The 21,152-nt window shown below is 52.2% G+C and overlaps 2 protein-coding genes across 3 annotated transcripts; both read left to right on the forward strand.

Annotated features, from left to right (window-relative positions):
* Window positions 1-8,259: 8,259 nt before the first annotated feature.
* LOC139218979 (protein phosphatase PTC7 homolog) lies at window positions 8,260-13,331 on the forward strand. 2 transcript variants are annotated; one of them, XR_011585688.1, is made up of 7 exons: window positions 8,260-8,772; window positions 9,487-9,666; window positions 10,121-10,319; window positions 10,800-10,923; window positions 10,998-11,127; window positions 11,572-11,922; window positions 12,189-13,331. XR_011585688.1 is itself a non-coding variant. In XM_070850738.1 (6 exons), the coding sequence occupies exons 1-6, from the start codon at window positions 8,571-8,573 to the stop codon at window positions 11,628-11,630; spliced, it is 894 nt and encodes a 297-aa protein (XP_070706839.1). In that variant the 5' UTR covers window positions 8,260-8,570; the 3' UTR covers window positions 11,631-13,331. The 2 variants fall into 2 exon arrangements, 1 of the variants encoding a protein (XP_070706839.1); XM_070850738.1 differs by having other exon boundaries at window positions 11,572-13,331.
* Window positions 13,332-14,125: 794 nt separating this feature from the next.
* Window positions 14,126-20,071, forward strand: LOC139218938 (TBC1 domain family member 10A-like). Its single transcript, XM_070850688.1, has 9 exons — window positions 14,126-15,237; window positions 16,072-16,171; window positions 16,348-16,455; window positions 16,947-17,053; window positions 17,148-17,262; window positions 17,394-17,459; window positions 17,770-17,959; window positions 18,282-18,436; window positions 18,540-20,071. The coding sequence occupies exons 1-9, from the start codon at window positions 15,050-15,052 to the stop codon at window positions 18,942-18,944; spliced, it is 1,434 nt and encodes a 477-aa protein (XP_070706789.1). The 5' UTR covers window positions 14,126-15,049; the 3' UTR covers window positions 18,945-20,071.
* Window positions 20,072-21,152: the final 1,081 nt, after the last annotated feature.

Consider the following 21,152-nt stretch of genomic DNA (forward strand, 5'->3'; position numbering starts at 1 on the left):
TTAGTCTCATTTTTCTGAACAATCGTCTCTTGTTCTTCGTCCTCTGGTTTCTCTCTGGCTGCTGTGATCTCACTGGACTCTCTGTGGCTTCAGTTAATGTCTCTTTGTGTGCTGTGAGATGAAGATCTCCATTTATGAGCAGGGCATCTTCCTCATAATGAGAAAACTTGTTCCTCCAGTCCAAATAGGTCACGATGCACAGAGAGTAACTCAGCAGCAGGTCGTCTGACGTCTGGGTTACTAATGGAGACTTTTGCCAAACTCTGGATTTCACATCCTTCAGTTAAAATGCACTGAGGACAGATGGATAAAGTCCAGGGTTGGGTTACAGGTGTTCCTCTGCTCTGCTGCTGTGTTGTTCTCGCACTAATGGAGACGTTCAGAGAGTAACAGAGTGGTCATCCATGTTTCAGTCCCCCCAAAAAACCAAGAGAGGAGTGAGACTTCTGCTGTGATTGAACAGACTCTGTTGAGAGGAGCCTTCAAATAAAAGTGGCCATGCTAATGAATCCAAAAAAGACTCTGCTCCTGTTAAACTGACAATCATTCACAGCCTCCTGATAATAACTATGTGTCTTGTGCTCATTCTACAGGAAAATAAAGGCCCAGTTAAGGTTAATAAGACACAGGTTAAACAAACCCTAACCGAGCCATCAGACCCATGGCTGAACACAGACGGGAGCTGTGGCAGAAAATCAACCGAGCCTTTGCATTTAGCGAATCATGGGAGAAAACGAGGCGTCCTGACTGTGTGTAAAATGCCGCCGTCAGCAGGAATCATTCAACCTGTACTGTAATACTGATCTAGAACCAACAGGGGGGCAGGGTTAGGCTTGGGGAGGAGCTCGAGGATGCTGGTATGGAAACTCCTCTGACGCTAACAAGCTGCTCTGCTGCTCTGACTCCAGCATCACAAAGGAGAGAGACCTTCTGTGCTCTCTGATCTTCGTGTTGGTCACTATGGAGTGGGGCACATCGCCACACTTCGCTGTGTGCTCTGTGAATCATAAATGACAGTCAGTCAGTGAATCCACACCTGTGATGTGTGAAATGTGAAGAGCTCATCAGAGCCAGAGGAAACAAAGGCCTCCTGGACACACACACAACGCCGGCTGATCCCAGTGATGACTGAGCAGGTGGACAGTTCTGGACGCCTGTTGTGTTAGAGCTGGTGGTCATGTGACTCAATGTTCACTGAGCACAATCAAAAGCTTTAATGCCAGTTTGAGCGGCGGCCAGCAAACCAGTTAGACGCCTCTCTCTGCGAAGGGTAACTGACTGCACAAACAAAGACACACATCATTTTAATGCTATTTTAAAGCTCGGTGACTCTATGTAATTTCTCCATGTGTTTGCAGGGCTGCGGCGATGACTGGCCAGCAGAAGCTCCTCTCTCTCTGGGTTTGGCTGCTGCTCGTGGCGGCCCTCTGCCCGGGGCCGCAGTACGCCTACGGTAAGCCCGGAGGCTTCAGGGGCCGCGGGAAAGCTGACGGCGAGAAGGCTGACGGCAGCAAAGCGCCGTCCTCCCGTGGCCGAGGCCTCTCGAAGCAGGGCCTAAAGTGGGCCGGTGCAGCGGCAGCAGGGGTGCTGGGGGGCACGGGCACTGGGTACGGCCTGGGTTTCCTCGGTAAGCCAAAGCACGGATTGGGGGGTCAGCGTGGCCATCAGGCAGCCTCCTCTGAGCGAAACCAACAGTTTCACCACAGCGAGCGCCAAGGATTTCACAACCAGTCCCTGTGGAGAGCCTTGATCAGCGCGGCGGCCCCCGCCCCCACTAACGATGCCTTCCTCACACTTGGACCTGTGGCGTCTTTGCTTATAGCTGCCTGGATACGAGTCATGTGATACGACCACTGATCGACCATCTCATCCAATAAAATAAAAGCTGCTTTGAACAAATGATCCTTCCTGTCCTCCGCTCATTCAGAGGGTTGATGATGTTTATGTTTAAATGGTTCTACTGCAGTGTTTCCTGTTGGGGGGTTTAATCTGCAGCAATGCATCATGGTCCATAAGATCACCATATGTTTGTATCCTCACTGGCCTGTCAGAACCACATATCTCCACTCAGCACCTCTCAGCAACTCTTCATCCCTCAGTTTATCGTACCATTACCTGGAGATATATGGTTTTGTCCCAAACACTCTTCATCAACACACTTGGTGATATGTGGTTTTCGGTGGACGGGGGTTGATGGAGAGATGCAGTCATTGAGGGGAGTCACATCAAACAGAAACAGCAAAGGAAACGTGCTCAGGTGATCTCATTTAACTGGTTTGGATTACTGGTAATCCACTGGTAGTCTACAGATAATCTACTAATAATATACTGGATCATCATTTCAATGTTTGGAGGAGAAAAAATTATGGATGGAGCAAAAAAAAAGCTGACGTGAAATACGACTGACTGTAGGAGGGCAGGATAAAGATCCCTGCCACATGTATGTATGTATGTGTACACATGTATGTTAACTCTATACTGAATACTGTACATATGCTGTGTACTGTACTGATTAATGAGTGTCTGGACGGTGTCTGTCTGTGTGTGTGTAGACTGTACTGAATACACCATTTCTTAGTGACAGGTTTGATTTAAACTGGACTTTATTGGGGGCAGGAGACAAGAGGAAAACACACAGGGTTAGTAAAAGATCACAAACACAAAGAAATAATGTGAAGACAGAGTTCAGCGAGCACAAACCCACTGAGAGTTACAGGCCGTTAACTTTAGAGGAAAACATCAACATATCCATTCCTGCAGAGATGCAGCACCACAGCCAGGGGGGGCTACAGCTCCGGAGAGCCACCAGACATATTTACCAAGCCACAGCACCCACTGTCAGACTGCCCCCTGGGGCGTTATATGTTACAGTCAGGGGGCGTTACGTTACCATCAGGGGGTGTTACATGTTACCGTCAGGGGGGCGTTACATGTTACTGTCAGGGGGGCGTTACATGTTACAGTCAGGGGGTTTTACATGTTACCGTCAGGGGGTTTTACATGTTACCGTCAGGGGGGCGTTACCTGTTACCGTCAGGGGGCGTTACATGTTACCGTCAGGGGGGTGTTACCTGTTACCGTCAGGGGGCGTTACATGTTACCGTCAGGGGGGCGTTACATGTTACAGTCAGGGGGGCGTTACATGTTACAGTCAGGGGGTTTTACATGTTACCGTCAGGGGGGCGTTACCTGTTACCTTCAGGGGGCGTTACATGTAACTGTCAGGGGGTGTTACATGTTACTGTCAGGGGGCGTTACATGTAACTGTCAGGGGGTGTTACATGTTACAGTCAGGGGGTTTTACATGTTACCGTCAGGGGGTTTTACATGTTACCGTCAGGGGGGCGTTACATGTAACTGTCAGGGGGCGTTACATGTTACCGTCAGGGGGCGTTACATGTTACCGTCAGGGGGCGTTACATGTAACCGTCAGGGGGCGTTACATGTTACTGTCAGGGGGCGTTACATGTAACTGTCAGGGGGCGTTACATGTTACTGTCAGGGGGCGTTACATGTAACTGTCAGGGGGCGTTACATGTTACTGTCAGGGGGCGTTACATGTAACTGTCAGGGGGCGTTACATGTTACTGTCAGGGGGCGTTACATGTTACTGTCAGGGGGCGTTACATGTAACTGTCAGGGGGCGTTACATGTTACTGTCAGGGGGCGTTACATGTTACTGTCAGGGGGCGTTACATGTAACTGTCAGGGGGTGTTACATGTTACTGTCAGGGGGCGTTACATGTAACTGTCAGGGGGTGTTACATGTTACCGTCAGGGGGTTTTACATGTTACCGTCAGGGGGCGTTACCTGTTACCGTCAGGGTTTTTTACATGTAACTGTCAGGGGGTGTTACATGTTACCGTCAGGGGGCGTTACATGTAACTGTCAGGGGGTGTTACATGTTACCGTCAGGGGGTGTTACATGTTACCTTCAGGGGGCGTTACATGCTAGCCCCCTTACTCTAACACCCCAACCTTTCCCACCTTTCTGAACGGTCCATAGAGAAAAACCTTAACATGGCCCAAAGTGTATGTGGACCCCTGGTATTTAGTCAGGAGCTCAACGGTTGTTTATATCTGATCAAAATATCGTATGAATCATCTTCTACGAAGAAGGACACATGACTGCTTGAAAGTTTCTGTACATAAAGAAAGAAGGTCTCATTGCTGTTTTACCCACTAGTGAATTTTTAGTTACAAACATTGAACTAAAGCAGCCAAAGACTCTTTTCTAAGCAATAATAAGGAGGAACAATGTGGATTAAGAAGTGCTTAATAACTAAGATGGTCAATAAATTCCTGAAAGCATTTACAGAGAAACCAAACTGTTGCTCAAACAGTCAAACTGCTGGAGTGTCTACATACATATCAGCAGTTTGTTGGATCTCCTCAGAGATTTTAGACGATTAAATGAGTTCACAGCGAGGGTTCATGCTGCGGAGGTGGTGCAGCGACGTGTGATGGAGAGAGCAGAAGTCCTGATGGCGTGTGGTGTGCGTGTTCACTGCAGGAGGATCATGCTGCTCAGGAGGACGAGCAGGGAGCTGACGGTCTGGAGCGCCCCGTAGCTCCGGGGGCTGCTGCCCGTCGACTGCAGCTGCTGCTCTGCCTTACGCTCCTGCAGGAAGCGCTCCGAGTATACCATGAACTGCTCCACGCAGCGCCGCGCCTTCACCTGCTCTATCAGCGCTGGGTAACCAATCTCCTCGATGCTGACGGTGTCATCGTCATCTTCATCGCCTCCGCCCTGACCTTTAGGAGGCGGAGTGCTACTTCCTGGAGCTTTGAGGAGGTCGGTCCTATTCATACAGCGACCCATGAAACTGTCGTAGGACTCTGCCCGCGGCGGCAACACATAAGCATAATCACGACCGTAGTCCTTTTCGTCGGTGGACTGGGAGCCATAACGGCGGTACATATAGTTGTTATAGTAGTGCTCTTCTTCGGGGTTGCGGAAGTTGAAATGTGGTCGGGGAAAGCGTCCTAGTCCATATCCGATGGCCATTCCAGCCACAGCACCAACGCCTGCAGCCATCATGGCTTTTTTGGCGAAACCTGTCGACTTGGGCTGGTATCCCAGAGTTTGCACAGAGCGAGAGAAAGGAGACCCTCCCATCCCATGACCGCCATAGCCCCCTCCTCCAAAGCTGGGGCTCAGGATCCTGTTGTTTGGGTTCCAGTTGGGGTAACCGCCAATCGCTCCTCCAGGGTACCCCCCTGGATTCACCGCAGGCTGACCCCAACCCTGCCCTGTGTTCCCCCCTCGGATGGGGTACCCACCTCCTGCTGGGTACTGGTACGGGAACCTCTGGTTAGGATAACCTCCTGCTGCTGGGTAACCACCTCCTGCTGCTGGGTAACCACCTCCTGCTGCTGGGTAACCACCTCCTGCTGGGTACTGATACGGGGACCTTTGGTTTGGATAACCCCCAGCAGCTGGATACTGGTTAGGATAATTCCGTCCTGGACTCTGGTTGGGGTAGCCTCCGGCTGGGTAGCCTCCTGCGGGGGGGTACTGATTCGGATAACTCCCTCTCCCCGGGTTTTGGTTAGGAACCCCCCCAGCAGCGGGGTTTCCCCCTGCAGGGTTACCTCCAGGGTTGGCTCTACCGGGGTACTGGTTGGGGCTGCCGCCGGTACCTGGATAGGGGTAGCTTCCACCGGGGGGATACGGGTTGTTGTTGCGCCCGGGGCTCTGTGGCTGCCGCGGGTAGCTTCCTGGCTGAGAGCTGGACGGTTTGGACTGGGTGCCGCCCCTGGAGCTGGACGATGAGGTTTTCCTGCCGCCGCTGCTGCTGCCTTTTTTAGCCGAAGTTGGTTGGATGTTCAGGAGACCCAGAATGAGAAGGGACAGCAGAGCAACCTCACACAGCCTCCCCATCGTGGCCCTGTGGAGACAAAGCATCAAGGGGAAGATCAGATAAACACTTAAGCACCATAAAGACAAACTCTACTCCTGTCTCCACCCTCAGGATGATAACACACACCAGCCTCAGCTGTTCAGGTAATCATGAGCAACACTAAATAAATCATTTCTAGTCTACTTTGAGCCGAGAGCAGCTAAAAGACCCTTCCTGTCCTTTAAAAGGCCATCTGAATCAATGATCTCATCCTCTTATTATCTGGAAACAAACCAATCAGTCAGATCAACATGGCAGCCGGAGGAGGGCACACCTGTTCTTCTGTTTAGTCTCCGTCAGTGCACCGTTATCACCCTGTCCGTCAGTGACAGTGATAAGCACACACTAGCACTCCTCTACCACCATCATCATCCTCATACTGAAGGAGAGGCCCTTCCTCACCGTGAGCAGTCGGTCAGTCTTCGGTGGGTTCTCGGTGATGAGCTGTTGTCCTCTCTCCTCCTCTCTCCTCCTTCTCCTCTCTCCTCCTCCTCAGCTAACGGACAGTCTCTGGCTCCGGCTCGGGTGCGCTCGTTTTCAAGCACCGTGAGCACGCAGCGGTAACGTGGTCCTCTGTGTGAATGTGGCTGCGCCTACCGTTCTGTAAATATGGTAGGGGGGAGGCGGAGGTCCTGGAAGGTACATACAGGCTTCAGTCAGGTCCGCTGAGTAAACGTGATGCAGCCTGGAGACCGTTTCTACATGTGTGCTCTGCTGTCATGTCACCAGCAGGTGACCAGATCCTCTCTCTGTTGGTGAAAACTGTCTAATCAAATCACCTGTGAGCTCTAGAGGCAACCAGGTGTGTTTGTTTCTTCAATCTGATCAAATCTCATTGTTGGACCAGATGAGATGACAAACTGAGAAAACAAACCCCCTGCTCTGCTCAGCTTTAAATACTTTAGCCATGATTTAGAAGTACTTAAGTAGCATTTACCTTAAAGCTTAGTTGAATTTCAGTATGTATAAACACACATCTATTCTGCATACACATGTATGACCTTTGACCTGGGGCCATAGCGTCCGTTTCCTAACACCGTATTCCATCACTGGCACAAACCAGGTGATAATTTACTGTTCCATCGTGGACCACTAACCACTATTATCTGAGTTACAGGTTTAAGTTGTCCTGTCATCACCACAACAGCTGCATGTGTGTTATTACTGACTGTGCGTTGTGCCGCTGCTCTCAAGTCCTCTGTTGCTCCTCTGTAAGCTCGATTCTGCAGAAGGTCTTTGGCCTCCTGAGCCTGCAGGAACTTCAGCGGGTCCTCAGGACTTTTGGATGACTGTAATCCAACTCAACTCAACTCTAATGCACACTAAAAAGCACTGGGGTCCCTCTGCTGGTCAGTCAGTCCTACAGGAGGTTTTCTGGACTGTTTTTTCATCTTGGGTATATTCTCTGCTTTAGCTGCTGGGACGTTTTCACACACTCAGCGACTGGGTCACTTCTGCCCGGTCAAAACTAGTTTTAGTTGCTGGTTTTTGAACATTCAGCTGTTTAACCCTCAACATCCCTGCAAAGAACACTTCTTTTCCCAAGAGGTTTGTATTGATCCACCTGCACATAAAGAAAGTGCTACTTCCAGTCATGATGTGTGAATTCACTGAGACTATAGTTTACATAGTGCAGTTTGTAATGGCAGCTGAAATATGAGGGGAATAATGACTGTCCAGTGCATCATGTGTGCTGAGGAGCGTACAGTGGACCTTACTGAAGCCTGTATGTACCTTCCAGGACCTCTACCGTATTTACTGTATTGCAGGCGCAGCCACATTCACACAGTTGTGCTGACGAAGGTTATGAAGGCGAAAAACGATCGTCACGACGATAACATCTATTTTGTTCCAGTGTTTAATTGGAAGAAGACCATAACTTGTGAACTTGTACCCCAGCTGATAACAAACACTGATTAGAGCCAACTATCTGCGCTAGCGGTTAGCTCCATGTCCGACTCCTCAGTTACTCTGTGAATCGGACGACGTTTGCAAAGCTCAATGTGCGGCTGTGAAATGACTGCATTGTTAACTCTAATGTGACGTTACCGTGTTATAGTTGACAGGTAGCCTTAAGCTACAGGTAACGTTACTGTAATGTTGGATAATGTCAAGTAACGTTAGGCTAAACGGTGATAATGATGGTTCGGCCCGACGACCAACCGTTACGTCCCGTTCCGACAACAAACGCACACTCTAAGTCTGCGCAGTTCACCGAGCCCACTGAGTCTGCGCAGTTCACCGAGCCCACTGAGTCTGCGCAGTTCACCGAGCCCACTGAGTCTGCGCAGTTCACCGAGCCCACTGAGTCTGCGCAGTTAGAGGTAACTGTGACATCAGATAGTACCGGTGAATGTCCGGATGTGCCCTTAGACCGCCCGGTCCACGGAGGAAACATGTCGGGAGGGAGAGAGCCCAGCGGAGGAGCTGCGTCCATGAAGGGCTCACCTGAGACCTAACCCGCTCGGTAACCAGTCGGGACGGACGGCGTTCGGGGCCACGTTACTGTTTCACGGAAGCGGGTCGGTCCGGGTCGGATGGACGTATAAAGACAGAGCGCCGGGGATAGAACCGAGGAAGCAGCCGAGGAGGCAGGCGGCCGGGCAGAGAGCGGGGGACCGGGGAGAGGGGACCGCGTGTGAGGCTCGGCAGAGGACGGGCCGGGGATGTTATCCGTACTGTCTTATGGCAGACTGGTAGCCAGGGCTGTCCTGGGCGGACTCTCTCAGACGGACGGCCGGGACTACAGCCTGATCAGCGCCAGCTGTGGCTTCGGCAAAGACTTCCGCAAGGGGATCCTGAAGAAGGGGATGTGCTACGGGGACGACGCCTGCTTCATCGCGCGGCACAGGGCCGCTGATGTGCTGGGTAAGCCCTCAGGTGGAGAGGCAGCTCTGTAGCCGGCCTCAGGTGTGTCCCAAACGGTCACTGTGCGCGGGTGACCTTAACTTAGCTCCTTAGCTGGCACGTGTCAATGAAAACAAGCCCCCGACCCAGAGCCGTGACCTGCCCCGGTCCCGGAGGCCACTGGACAGGAGGCCGGTGCAGCTGCGGTCCGTCTCTAAGCGCGTTAACCGCGTCGTTATCTTCCGTTACCGGGGATGTCTGAGGTGAAACACCGAGTGACCTTTCACCCAGATGGGCTCCAGCCGCAGAAAACACGGCGGGGGAGGACAAGTGGAGCCCGCTGGGTGAGGAGGTGCAGAAGGGCCTCAGAGGCGGAGCGGAGGAGAAGCCCAGACTCCCCGGAACAATGTCTCCCAGAGGTCACAATGGTTGAGCATGGAGGCGGCCATGTTGCTAACAGCGCCACTATCCTGCTAGCTTAGCCCATGGCTGCTTCGCCCCCCCGCTGAGTTCACTTCAATGATGAGGCTGGTGATACGTGACTTCAGGTGTACAGTACAGTGTGTACTAAAGCTTCTGGAGGTTCCCAGAGTGGATGGGGGGTCATTCAGGGAGCCAGTCTGGTATTGGAGGGGACTGTGCGGTCCTGTCTGTATGAGAGAGCATGCAGGTCTCTGAAAGGTGTTTGGTGCTCCTGGAGTCCTCCACTAGCTAACGTCAGGTGTTGTCCACCAGGTGTGGCGGATGGCGTAGGCGGTTGGCGTGACTACGGCGTGGATCCGTCCCAGTTCTCTGCCACCTTGATGAGAACCTGTGAGCGGCTGGTGAAGGAGGGACGCTTCACTCCCAGCAGTCCTGTGGGAATCCTGACCTCCGGTTACTACGAGCTCCTACAGAACAAAGTGCCACTTCTGGGTGAGTACACACACACACACACACACACACACAGGAGAGACAGGTGAGAGAGGTGAGAGGACACGCTGTGTTACTGTGTGTGTAGCTGTCTGACTCCAGGCTGGAGGTCACTAAAACTCGGTGACCTTGGGGGGTCAGGTGACTTTCTGTACATGGGATGAAGTTTGGTGTCACTGCGGGTGGGGGGCAGCATACCAAACATGAGACCGTCACATTTCTCCTGACACCGCTGGTGCTAAATGTTGACACACACCCCCGTTATTCTGGGGTGCCCCTATGACGCCCCCCAGGGTCACTGGGACGGCTGATACCGATGCCACGGTCACTGGGGATCTGGGTCACGCTAGCGTTAACCTTCTCCTGTTTTTGATGTGAAGCCTCTGCTGGTTGCTTAACGGCCTCAGGTGCCCACGAGAGCCGGCCATGACCTGTGTGTGTGTGTGTGTGTGTGTAGGCAGCAGCACGGCCTGCATCGTGGTCCTGGACCGACGCAGCCACCAGCTCCACACCTGTAACCTGGGAGACTCAGGCTTCCTGGTGGTGCGGGGGGGGGAGGTGGTCCACCGCTCTGACGAGCAGCAGCACTACTTCAACACACCCTTCCAGCTGTCCATAGCCCCCCCGGGCGCCGAGGGGGTGGTCCTCAGCGACAGGTGAGCCTCTCAGTTTACAGGTAGAAACACGGGGCGTACTGACGCTGGGAGGTGGTGATGAGGACAGCTCTGATACAGGTGGAGCAAAGGAAGGTGGGAGGGTCTTTGTGTGTGTGTCACATGAGAGGCAGGGGATTGGATGACAGACCCTCCCCAGTCCTGTCAGGCTGGTGTTGGACGTTAGGATCCAAGTGTGCATACAGTCACAATTTGATTGGTCCGATGGCAGCTGGACCAGGATCAGTCCTCTACCCGTGGGGGGAGTAAAGCTTCAGACTTAACTGCTCGATGTTCCTTTTCTGCGCTGCCTTAAAGCACCAGAACGGCAGGTTAAAGGCTCCCAGCACATAAAGCCAGAAAGCAGCAGGACAGTCAGGGCAGGCGGCTTTGCTGCTGCCCGTCAGTGTTTGCCACAGTGCCTGCAGCTGTGTGTGCTCCTGTTACTCTGACTGATGTTGGCGTTCCCTCACTCTCATGCAGTCCTGAAGCCGCTGACAGCTCCTCGTTCGACGTGCAGCTCGGTGACATCATTCTGACGGCCACCGACGGCCTCTTTGACAACATGCCGGACTACATGATTCTCCAGGAGCTCAAGAAACTCAAGGTGTGTGTCCTGAACTTCCACGGGGTCATGCTGTCACACCTACGGCCTCTAACACATCTGTTTCTGCCCCTCAGAACACCAACTACGACAGCGTCCTGCAGACAGCTCAGAGCATCGCCAAGCAGGCCCACGACCTCGCCTACGACCCCAACTACATGTCCCCCTTCGCTCAGTTCGCCTGTGACAACGGGCTCAATGTCAGAGGTACGTACCATCCACGGCCCTAAACACACACTGAGCTCCAGACGTTATCAGAGGCCGTGGACCAAAACGGCCCTCCATCCATAGCCCCCCCCCTAGTCTGGTGGTCTGTAGTTACTCTGCGATAACAGCAGCTAATAACAGTTGTTAGTATGAAGCTGGAAGTATTTAGCTGTGAATATCACAAGCGCTTGTGTTTCTAATATATTAACTAGTTTTCAGCCTCCGTCTGCGTTAGCGCCTGCTCTGGTTCATTTTTTGTATTTTGGAGAATGTTTGAACGTATCTGATCTTGATTTGTGATTTTTTGTTTTTACAGAATAGAACTGAGTTGTACAATGAAAGATAAGAGTCTGTGCTGAATTACAAAGGGTGTTTTCTCCCAGCATGCATTGCCAGCACGGCTTCGGCACCGTTGCTGACTCTCTCTCTTGTCTCGTCCTGCAGGGGGGAAGCCGGATGACATCACGGTGCTGCTGTCCATTGTGGCTGAATACACGGACTGATTATGTGTGTGTCCTTCCTTCCCGTCCGCCTCAGTCTTCCACCTGCAGCCTCCCATAATGCACTGCGTCCTGTGGGCTGATATGGGGGGGGGGGGGGTCCAACGGCACGCCACACACTGGTTGCTGTGGCGCTGGCGTTCACACATGTACTTTTAGTTTTCTTCCTGTTTGGGTTTGGTGCTGAGGGTTTGAGGGGAAGCAGGCAGCTAGGACGTGGTGATGACGATGATGATGTAGGAGCGGCGGAGGACGGCGGCTGAGCGGCGGAGTCACCGTCCCGTGTGAGATGGCGGTGAGATGTGCAGGATGGGGGGGCTTTAATATGGTGTACAAAAGTTACATTACAAGAGGAGAAAGCCATGGTGTGGACTCTTCTCAGAGGACTGTGTGTGTGTGTGTGTGTTGTTCCAGCTGAGGGTCTGATCCGTGTTGGACGGCGTGGGGATGGATGAGTGTTATTAGACATTTATGAGTCCCAGCTTTGGGAAGCGTACGGGTGTATGACTTGACCCGTTTGAGCACAAGTCCTGAGCAGCTGTAAATATTTCTGTGTTTCAGGTGGCGTTCTGGCCGTCTCGCCGTCTTTGCTTTGGCGGTGGAAGCGTGAGAGATTTAAGCGTCCACTTGCAGTCAGAAATCTTATTTTCCTGTTTAGATGTTAAGACCCACACCTCCACCTGCTGACATGCACAAGAACCGTGAGTGAGTGAGTCATACATGTGAGAAGGTGTATTTAATGTTGATCTCTGTTGTCTCACAAAGCTAACGCTGGCTGTGGAAATGATAGGTCAGGCATGAATTCAAAGGAAAAGCTGTAATTTTGTTTTTAACATTTAGTTTTAAAGTCAAAACATGTCAAAGATCCATCTCTTAACAAGCTGTGTGTGTGTGTGTGTGTGTGTGTGTGTGTGTGTGTGTGTGTGTGTGTGTGTGTGTGTGTGTGTGTGTGTGTGTGTGTGTGTGTGTGTGTGTGTGTGTGTGTGTGTGTGTGTAGGGAGACATTGCTAACACTGTTCAGGTGGTTTGATCAGTGTCTTTACAGCCATCAAAGACAGACTTTCTCTGTATGTAGTTACTTTGTGGTTCAGCCATTACTGTGACGTCCTCGTGCTCTGAATGCTGTGTGACGGCCAGAGGTGTGACTGAAGTGTTCAGAGACATTAAAATGTCTCTTCTAGCCCTAAAGTTGCTTTTCCAGAACAGAGGTTGTATCATAGTCTTGATTTTATGTGACTGGTTGAAGAAACCAAAGAAGGAAAGCCATATCCGAACACACTCTGCTGTGACCATCACATGTTGCTTCCGCCTCGTTCATGTAACGGAGACTGTTATCCGTTATCTGACCGCGGTCTGTCTGTCCTCCTGATCGGCCTGCGTGGGTTCCTGGGGGTGCTGTGGACGGACAGTGTGAGCAGTTTCAGCCTTAACTCAAAGCCAGACCTGTAATCAAGAGGCCTTTCCTGTCATTGCACGCTTGTGTCGTGTCGCCCCGTGGTTGATGTACATGACGTGGTTGTTGTCTCCGTACAACTGTGCTCAAAGGTGCTTCTGCAGTCCTGATGGTATGATTGTCGTCTGTTCAGCAAGCTGTGTGTGTCTGAACGTACACCTGTGTCTACAGCTCACAATGCAGGTCTGATTCATGTAAATATGTTTGAAAATATGTACAATATTTAAATAAAGAATCTAGTATTTATACTACAGTGGCTCCGTCCCATGTTTTGTTGGGAGTTTAGTGCCCAGAAATGCGTTCTGTTCATGAAAGATGGATCCAGTGTGAGGAGATGATCCACAGCTTTAATGAGGCAGACTAGGAGTCCCACGTGTCAATAACGGTGACAAACTGTTTCTACCCATACAGACTTGATTTCATACCCACACGCACGTTTTAGGCCTCACACATAAAGAAATACATTTGCAGAGTCGCACCAGAACATTACTCAGTAGTTTTGGAGAACTCGTACTTGATTATTTCTATTATTTCACACCTGTGCCCTTGTGAGACTATTAAACATCCACTTTATGACTACAAATAAAACGTGTCTCATGAGTGACAGTAGCCTGAACACGGCAACTCTTCAAACTACCTAAATGAACAGTTATTTTCAAGAGAGGATCTTCTGCTGCATGTGATCTTCACTACCTCAAAATTAATAAAAATTAGAAAGTAAAACCAAATATTCCAACACCCACAGCTATCCAGTTCCTGGTGTTTGTAGCTGCAGAAATTACATTTTATGCTCTGGAAATTATTTCTGCTAAGTGGTATACGGTCTATTTGACACAGTAGCACACTACAGTTCGTCCATAGGAAAACGATTATTTAAGAGTAAGTGTGTGACTGCAGTTTTCGGCAGCAGGTGGCGATGGCGAGCCACAACATGTTTTGTTTACGGAGTTTCTCTTCCGTGTAGCCAGCGCCTAGCCTAGCCTAGTTTAGCTTAGCCTAGCTTAGCCTAGCCTACTGCCTGCTGATTGGTTCAGGTCAGTCTCGCTTACTAGCACTAGCCTAGCTTACGTTCCTGCTGACAGCGGAGGTTCGGGCTAACGGTAGCCTAGCTTACATTCCTGCTGACAGCGGGGGTTCGGGCTAACGGTAGCCTAGCTTACATTCCTACTGACAGCGGAGGTTCGGGCTAACGGTAGCCTAGCTTACATTCCTGCTGACAGCGGGGGTTCGGGCTAACGGTAGCCTAGCTTACATTCCTACTGACAGCGGAGGTTCGGGCTAACGGTAGCCTAGCTTACGTTCCTGCTGACAGCGGAGGTTCGGGCTAACGGTAGCCTAGCTTACGTTCCTGCTGACAGCGGAGGTTCGGGCTAACGGTAGCCTAGCTTACGTTCCTGCTGACAGCGGAGGTTCGGGCTAACGGTAGCCTAGCTTACATTCCTACTGACAGCGGAGGTTCGGGCTAACGGTAGCCTAGCTTACATTCCTGCTGACAGCGGAGGTTCGGGCTAACGGTAGCCTAGCTTACATTCCTGCTGACAGCGGAGGTTCGGGCTAACGGTAGCCTAGCTTAATTTTCTGCTGACAGCGGATGTTCAGGCTAACACTAACATAGGTGTGTGTCAGGTCAGCTGACGGCTTTGTGATGCTAACATATTAGCTTCGGAGTGAGCTCGTGAAGTTTGTCGTTAATTTTGCTGTGTTCACTCTTTACCACGTTAGGTTGCTGTGAATATTTTTTGCGCAGATTTGACATCTAGGAAGGCGTCTAATGCTAAGCGGCTTTTCATAGCACAGGCGAGCTAGCAGCTATGAAGTAAGTCCTCCGGGAGATCGTAGAGTTGGCTAGCGTTAGCTGTGCCGGTTGGTGAGCTTCATGGAGAGCCTGAGACACTCAGACTGGACGGAAGGGTGAAGTGTGTGATCAGACTGAAGACCGGCGGGTCCTGGGGAGGTAAATGTTGACTAAATGGCTCAAACTGAGAAGGGCAAAGGAGTCAAGCTGCGGGACAGCACAGAGAAGCTGACAACGGATAATGGGACCGGCGGCCCGCTCGGGTCCGACCCGGAGGAGGTCAACGGGAGAGCCGCCCCTGGGGAGACACCGGTGGACAAGCACGGATTCACAGGAGGAGCCCAGCAGGTCTCCGAAGACCCGTAAGTGGAGCCTCGTTATGGTTCAGATTTCCTAAAATAATCACTGCTGTCCTAACAAAGAAGGAGCAGGTGAGTCTCCCCCACGGTCCGACAGGGGCTTCACCTTCCTCTGCCAGTCCAACACACACACTCACACAGGTGAGACCAAATCAGTCCTGCCTTGCAGCTAGTGAGGAGCTGATCCTAAAGTCTGGGTGTTTGTTTTTTAGGGCACTCGGGGACTCAGGGTCTTCTCTTACATGTGTGACACCCCCCGAGCTCTCTGAGGTGTCCTGACTCAGAACTGCTGCCTTGTCCTGGGTTTGGAGAGAATGTCTCCCCCACTAACGTCCACAGGGACTCAAACCATAACTCAAGTGTTCATACACTGATTCTGACAAAGTGTCACACACACATCTGATAGAGGAGCACAGCACGTGGTCCCGTCTGTAAAAAGAGCCTGGAAGGAGGGAGTGACGCAGGCAGCTGGTCTCTGTGTGATAGTCAAGTGTCATGACATGACTGATCACAGTGATGGATCCTCCTAGAGAGAGCAGTGATTAACACCTGGTCACTCCGTTAAATCTGTGTGTGTGTGTAGGAAGTCGTAGGAACCGAACAAGGGGAAAGTTCTCCCACAGCTTCCTGTTTTCCTCGTACTCTGCTGCTGTTGGCAGCTGTCCCCTGGTTGGTCTGAGGTTGGGTTTCCTGTGAGAACAGAGAGGAGATGAGCCTGTGTCCCGCCCCCTGAGGATGCCCCCCCGTCATGGGACGCAGGGACAGGGAGAGGACGCATATTTATACATGAAAACAACCAGAGTGCTTTTACCAGAGCAGAGTGTCCTCTCTCCACAGAGCTGAACAAATCCCCAACGAGGTGCTGAGGCAGCGGGAGGCCAAGTGGCTGGAGATGCTCAACAGCTGGGACAAGTGGATGGCCAAAAAACACAAGAAGGTCTGAAACGCTGCTTCACCTCTGACCTCACCTCCCTCAGCCATGGGAGTGTCACGTCACGTCACGTCACGTCATGGACGAGAGATCTTTAAATTCATCAAAAACCAGAGCAGGGACATTGAAATCATTCATCACCCAACTCCTCTGCTGAGTCGTGTCCATGTGTTGACCCTCAGGTGAAGGAGCGCTGTCAGAAGGGCATCCCTCCATCTCTGCGTGGACGGGCCTGGCTCTACCTCAGCGGGGCCAAAGTGAGACGGGAGCAGAACCAGGGCAAGTTCCAGGTACGACCTGTGTTTAATATTTTAGATCAACACACACTCCTCAGGTACACACACTCCTTAGGTACATACTCCTCAGGTACACACACTCCTCAGGTACACACACTCCTCAGGTACACACACTCCCCAGGTACACACTCTTCAGGTATACACACTCCTTAGGTACATACTCCTCAGGTACACACACTCCTCAGGTACACACACACCTCAGGTACACACACTCCCCAGGTACACACTCTTCAGGTATACACACTCCTTAGGTACATACTCCTCAGGTACACACACTCCTCAGGTACACACACTCCTCAGGTACATACTCCCCAGGTACATACTCCTTAGGTATACACTCCCCAGGTACATACTCCTTAGGTACACACACTCCTTAGGTACATACTCCTCAGGTACACACACTCCTCAGGTACACACTCCTCAGGTATGCCCTCCCAGGTGGCACACAGTGTTAGAGACGCTGAGAGACGGATTCTGTGTTTTAGGAGCTGGACATTCAGCCTGGAGACCCGAAGTGGGTGGACATCATCGAGAGGGACCTCCATCGACAGTTCCCCTTCCATGAAATGTTTGCAGCCAGAGGGGGTCATGGGTAAGCAGCAGCGTGACGCCGTGCTCATGTGGCTGGCCATGGGTTCTGAGTGTGTGTGTGTGTGTGTGTGTGTGTGTGTGTGTGTGTGTTCCAGGCAGCAGGACCTGCTCCGCGTGCTGAAGGCTTACACTCTGCACCGTCCTGAGGAGGGCTACTGTCAGGCTCAGGCTCCCATCGCTGCTGTGCTCCTCATGCACATGCCAGCAGAGGTGAGCACACACACACACACACACAGGGTGTGAATGCTCACTGGTGATTTGGCTGTTATCTACCACTGTACTGGGGGGGCAGTGTGAGTGGGGCTGCTGCTCTCTAATTACTGTTCCTCTCTGTGTCCCAGGACGCTTTCTGGGTTCTGGTCCAGATCTGTGAGAAATACCTTCCTGGATACTACAGCACAGGGCTGGTAAGGTCCACACAGGCAGGATCACACCCCCCCAGCGTTCAGCCCTGTGTGTGTGTGTGTGAGAGAATCTGTCTCAGCGTCCCAGAACACTTAAAGAAGTGTGTTTCTGCCACATTACAGGACTGAATTTTCTGTCCACATAGTTTCTGGTCCGTCTTTTAACGTCAGAATCTGTGAGCCTCTCAGACCAAAGTAGACAAGCTAAAAAAGTGTCTGCAGAGATGAATGAATTAATGACTAATGGCCTCAGACCTCTGAGGCTCCTCACTGCTAACCGGGGGGGATGACCACATCCTTGTTGTCTCTGCAGGAGGCGATCCAGCTGGATGGGGAGATCCTGTACGCCCTGCTGCGGCGGGTGTCCCCCGTTGCCCACCGCCACCTGAAGAAGCACAAGCTGGAGCCCCTCCTGTACATGACGGAGTGGTTCATGTGTGCCTTCTCCAGGACACTGCCCTGGGCCTCTGTGCTGCGGATCTGGGACATGTTCCTCTGTGAAGGTGAGACCGACGGCTGTCACATGGGGAAGAAAGACGCATCAGGTCACGCTGACACAATTTCCTCAGCCCACACGTCAGAACGTGTGCGAGAGGCCGGATGAACTCTGGGAAACAGTATTTATTCATCCAGCATCAGAGTTAGACCACGACCACCTGTAGAGACATGGCGATGGTGATCAGGTGAAGCCCACCTGTTGTTGTAGGAGTGATGGGGAATGTGAGGGAATGGTCACTGGTTGTCAGACGGTTGTGTGTGGAGGTGACCACAGGTGACTGTGTTTCTGTCTGATGTCTTCTGACGTGTGCTGTGTGTCGTCTTCAGGGGTAAAGATCCTGTTCCGAGTGGGCCTGGTGCTCCTGAAATGCGTGCTGGGATCCCCAGAGCAGCTGCAGGCCCATCAGGGTCTGTATGAGACCATGGAGCTGCTGCGCTCCATCCAGCCTCGGCACATGCAGGAAGGCTTCCTGGTGCACCAGGTACGCTCACGCCGTCATGTCCACTTAACTGTTCTGACACTATGGCTTTGCCCCCCTGTTGCCCTGACGGGTGCCTCTGTCCTCTGCCCCGGCTGTGTTTCAGGTCGTTGAGCTCGCCGTATCTGAGAAGGACATTGAGAAGGAACACCACGCTCAGCTGCGCCGCTGGAAGGAGACTCATGGAGATCTACACTGCAAGTCCCCTCCCAGGATGCACGGCGCCAAGGCCATCATGGCCGCTGAGCCGCCCAGCCGACAGCACCTGAGGCAGATGCCCACCATCATCGTGGAGTCTCCACTGGCGCCCAAGGCAGACGGCGAGAGAACAGAGGACGCCGAGGACGGCAGACATACTAAAGAGGGGAAAGAGCAGAAGACAATCGTGCCGACGCAGGAGACGGCCAATCTTCAGCCTCTGCCCAGCGAGCCCCCGCCTCTCCTGACCAACGCGCCCCCGCAGGGCTCCAGAGAGAGTCTGAGCAGTGCAGAGCATGACACCTACCTGTAGCGGGGAGTGTCACCTGAACACACTCGTCACCATCAAATGTCTCCGTGACGTGCCTCTTACCGCCGTCCCTCTCCAGGGAAGCACCCGGAGTTCATACTTACTGTTAAAGGGATCACATGGTTAAAGGTGTCAGAGGTGCTGAGCTGTAATACTCCATGGGCTTTCTTAAAAACGTTAAACTTCATAAAAATGATCAGAATGCTGCAGCTCACACGCAGCATTCTTCTCAGGGCTGACGGGACTTCATATGTGATGTTTGTAAAAGTGATCACGTGGTTAAAGGTGTCCCAGGAGCTGAGCTGAGTCTCTGTGGCTGTCGCACATTTAGCATCAGTCAGTACAGAACTTTTTAAAACTACACATGGAGGTGTGTAGTACCCAGGGAGCACCGCTGGAGGACGCCCATGTGACCTTTGGACAGCTGTTAATGTCATGTGACTGCTAACAGCTCCTCCCTTTGTTATGAATGATGTCTGGTGTGACATCAGTCACCATGACGACAGCGCCAAGCTGGGTGTGTGTGTGTGTGTGTGTGTGTCTGAACACTGGGGGGCGTCCTGAGTTAATCCGTCAGACTCACATGGGGGGGGGGGGGGACCAGAGGGAAGCTTGGTGCCATGAAGCCAAAGATTTGTAACTCAGATGTTAAGAGTGTGTGGCTGTTGCTGTACCACTCTACCAGAGTTTCCTCAACCTGGTCCTGCACAGTTTAGTCTCCTGTTCCGACACACCTGAGTCACATGAGCTACAGGTGATCAGGTGTCTGCAGAGCTGGATGATGAGCTGATCACTTGACTCAGGTGTGTCGGAGCAGAGAGACGTCGAAACCGTGCAGGACCAGGTTAAGGAAACATCGGTTTAAATCAACAACAGCCATAAAAAGTGAAGGAGGTGTGATGTCCGATGTTAAATGAAGTGTGTGTGTGTGTGTGTGTGTGGCTGCTCCGTCCTGTGGTGCAGCAGCAGGACTACAGCCTGTAGCACAGTCCTGTCAGCAGGGGGAGCCACTGAGCCTCATCAGGGAGAGGACGAGTGGATGGTGTGTGTGTGTGTGTGTGTGAGCTCATGTCACTAACCCTCATGCCATTCCAGACGACATTAAAGTGAATAAAATGATCTGAAGCTTTCCTCAAGTGTCAGATTTTTCTGTTTTATGCTGCCTCCATGTGATGAAGTGGGATGCTGAGACCCTGAGGCTGGACATGGGGGGAGGGGGGGTCAGTCCCTCCTGTGTTATCATTCAGTGCCCCCCCCGCTTCCTCAGACACCTGTTCCTCCGGCTCTTTCAGCTCTTTGAGGAATTTGCATGTGAAATGAAGCGAGTTCCCACAGTGACAGCACAGCCCGCACAGCCCCCCCCCCATGCCTGGTCTCTGAATGGAGGCCTTCTTCCTCCTCCTCTTCCTCAGCTTGGTTCAGCTGCAGTCCAACAGGACGGCCAAGAAGGCTCTCCTCTGCATTTTAACTCAGCCGCAGCAGCTCATGGCTGAGTGACATAAATCCAGGGTGTAACTGGCTCCCAGGACGAAGATGAGAAATCACGAGCTGGTTGTTCTTCATCGTCAGGTCACATTCCACAGTCTCCCTCACGGCCTTTTCTATTTCTGAGGACGACTGGATGTCTGTCATTCTTCTAGTTCTTTCTCTGTCTGGAAACAATGGCAGCCTCCACTCGTCTAACCAACTCCACCCCCGCCCCCACCCTGCCGACACACTCTACACCACAGCCAGACTACAGAGGGTGTAACAGGAGACTGGCTTCATAGCTATTCTGCAGGGGGGGGGGTGAGGTGTTCAGTGCTGTAAACAAGAGCATCATGGGACATTTGTTCCCTCAGCAATCCAAGGAAACCAGTACCCCCCTCAGACGATGGATGGATGGTCCTCCAGGCCCAGACTGATCCACTCCGTGTTCAATCAGACGGGGCCACGTGTGGCCGTGTTGCTCCGAGTGTAGGTGAGAAGATGAAATCAGACCTGGGGGGTCCAGAGTCACTACGTTCAGGACCTTCAGACTCACTGTGAAAGTCATCATGGCTGCCATCGTTTCAGTCCGCCCCCTGTGAACCCCGGTGTGGACGCCGGCATGGACAACTGCGAGGACACAACGGCCAGCAGGGTTTTCCCATCAGTGGGTGCTCATACAGCCCCCACCCCCTCATACAGCCCTTCACTGCTGAGGCTATGGGGGGCTCACGGGAACATATG

The sequence above is a fragment of the Pempheris klunzingeri genome, chromosome 19 (genome assembly GCF_042242105.1).
Source record: "Pempheris klunzingeri isolate RE-2024b chromosome 19, fPemKlu1.hap1, whole genome shotgun sequence".
NCBI classification, from domain to species: Eukaryota; Metazoa; Chordata; class Actinopteri; order Acropomatiformes; family Pempheridae; genus Pempheris; species Pempheris klunzingeri.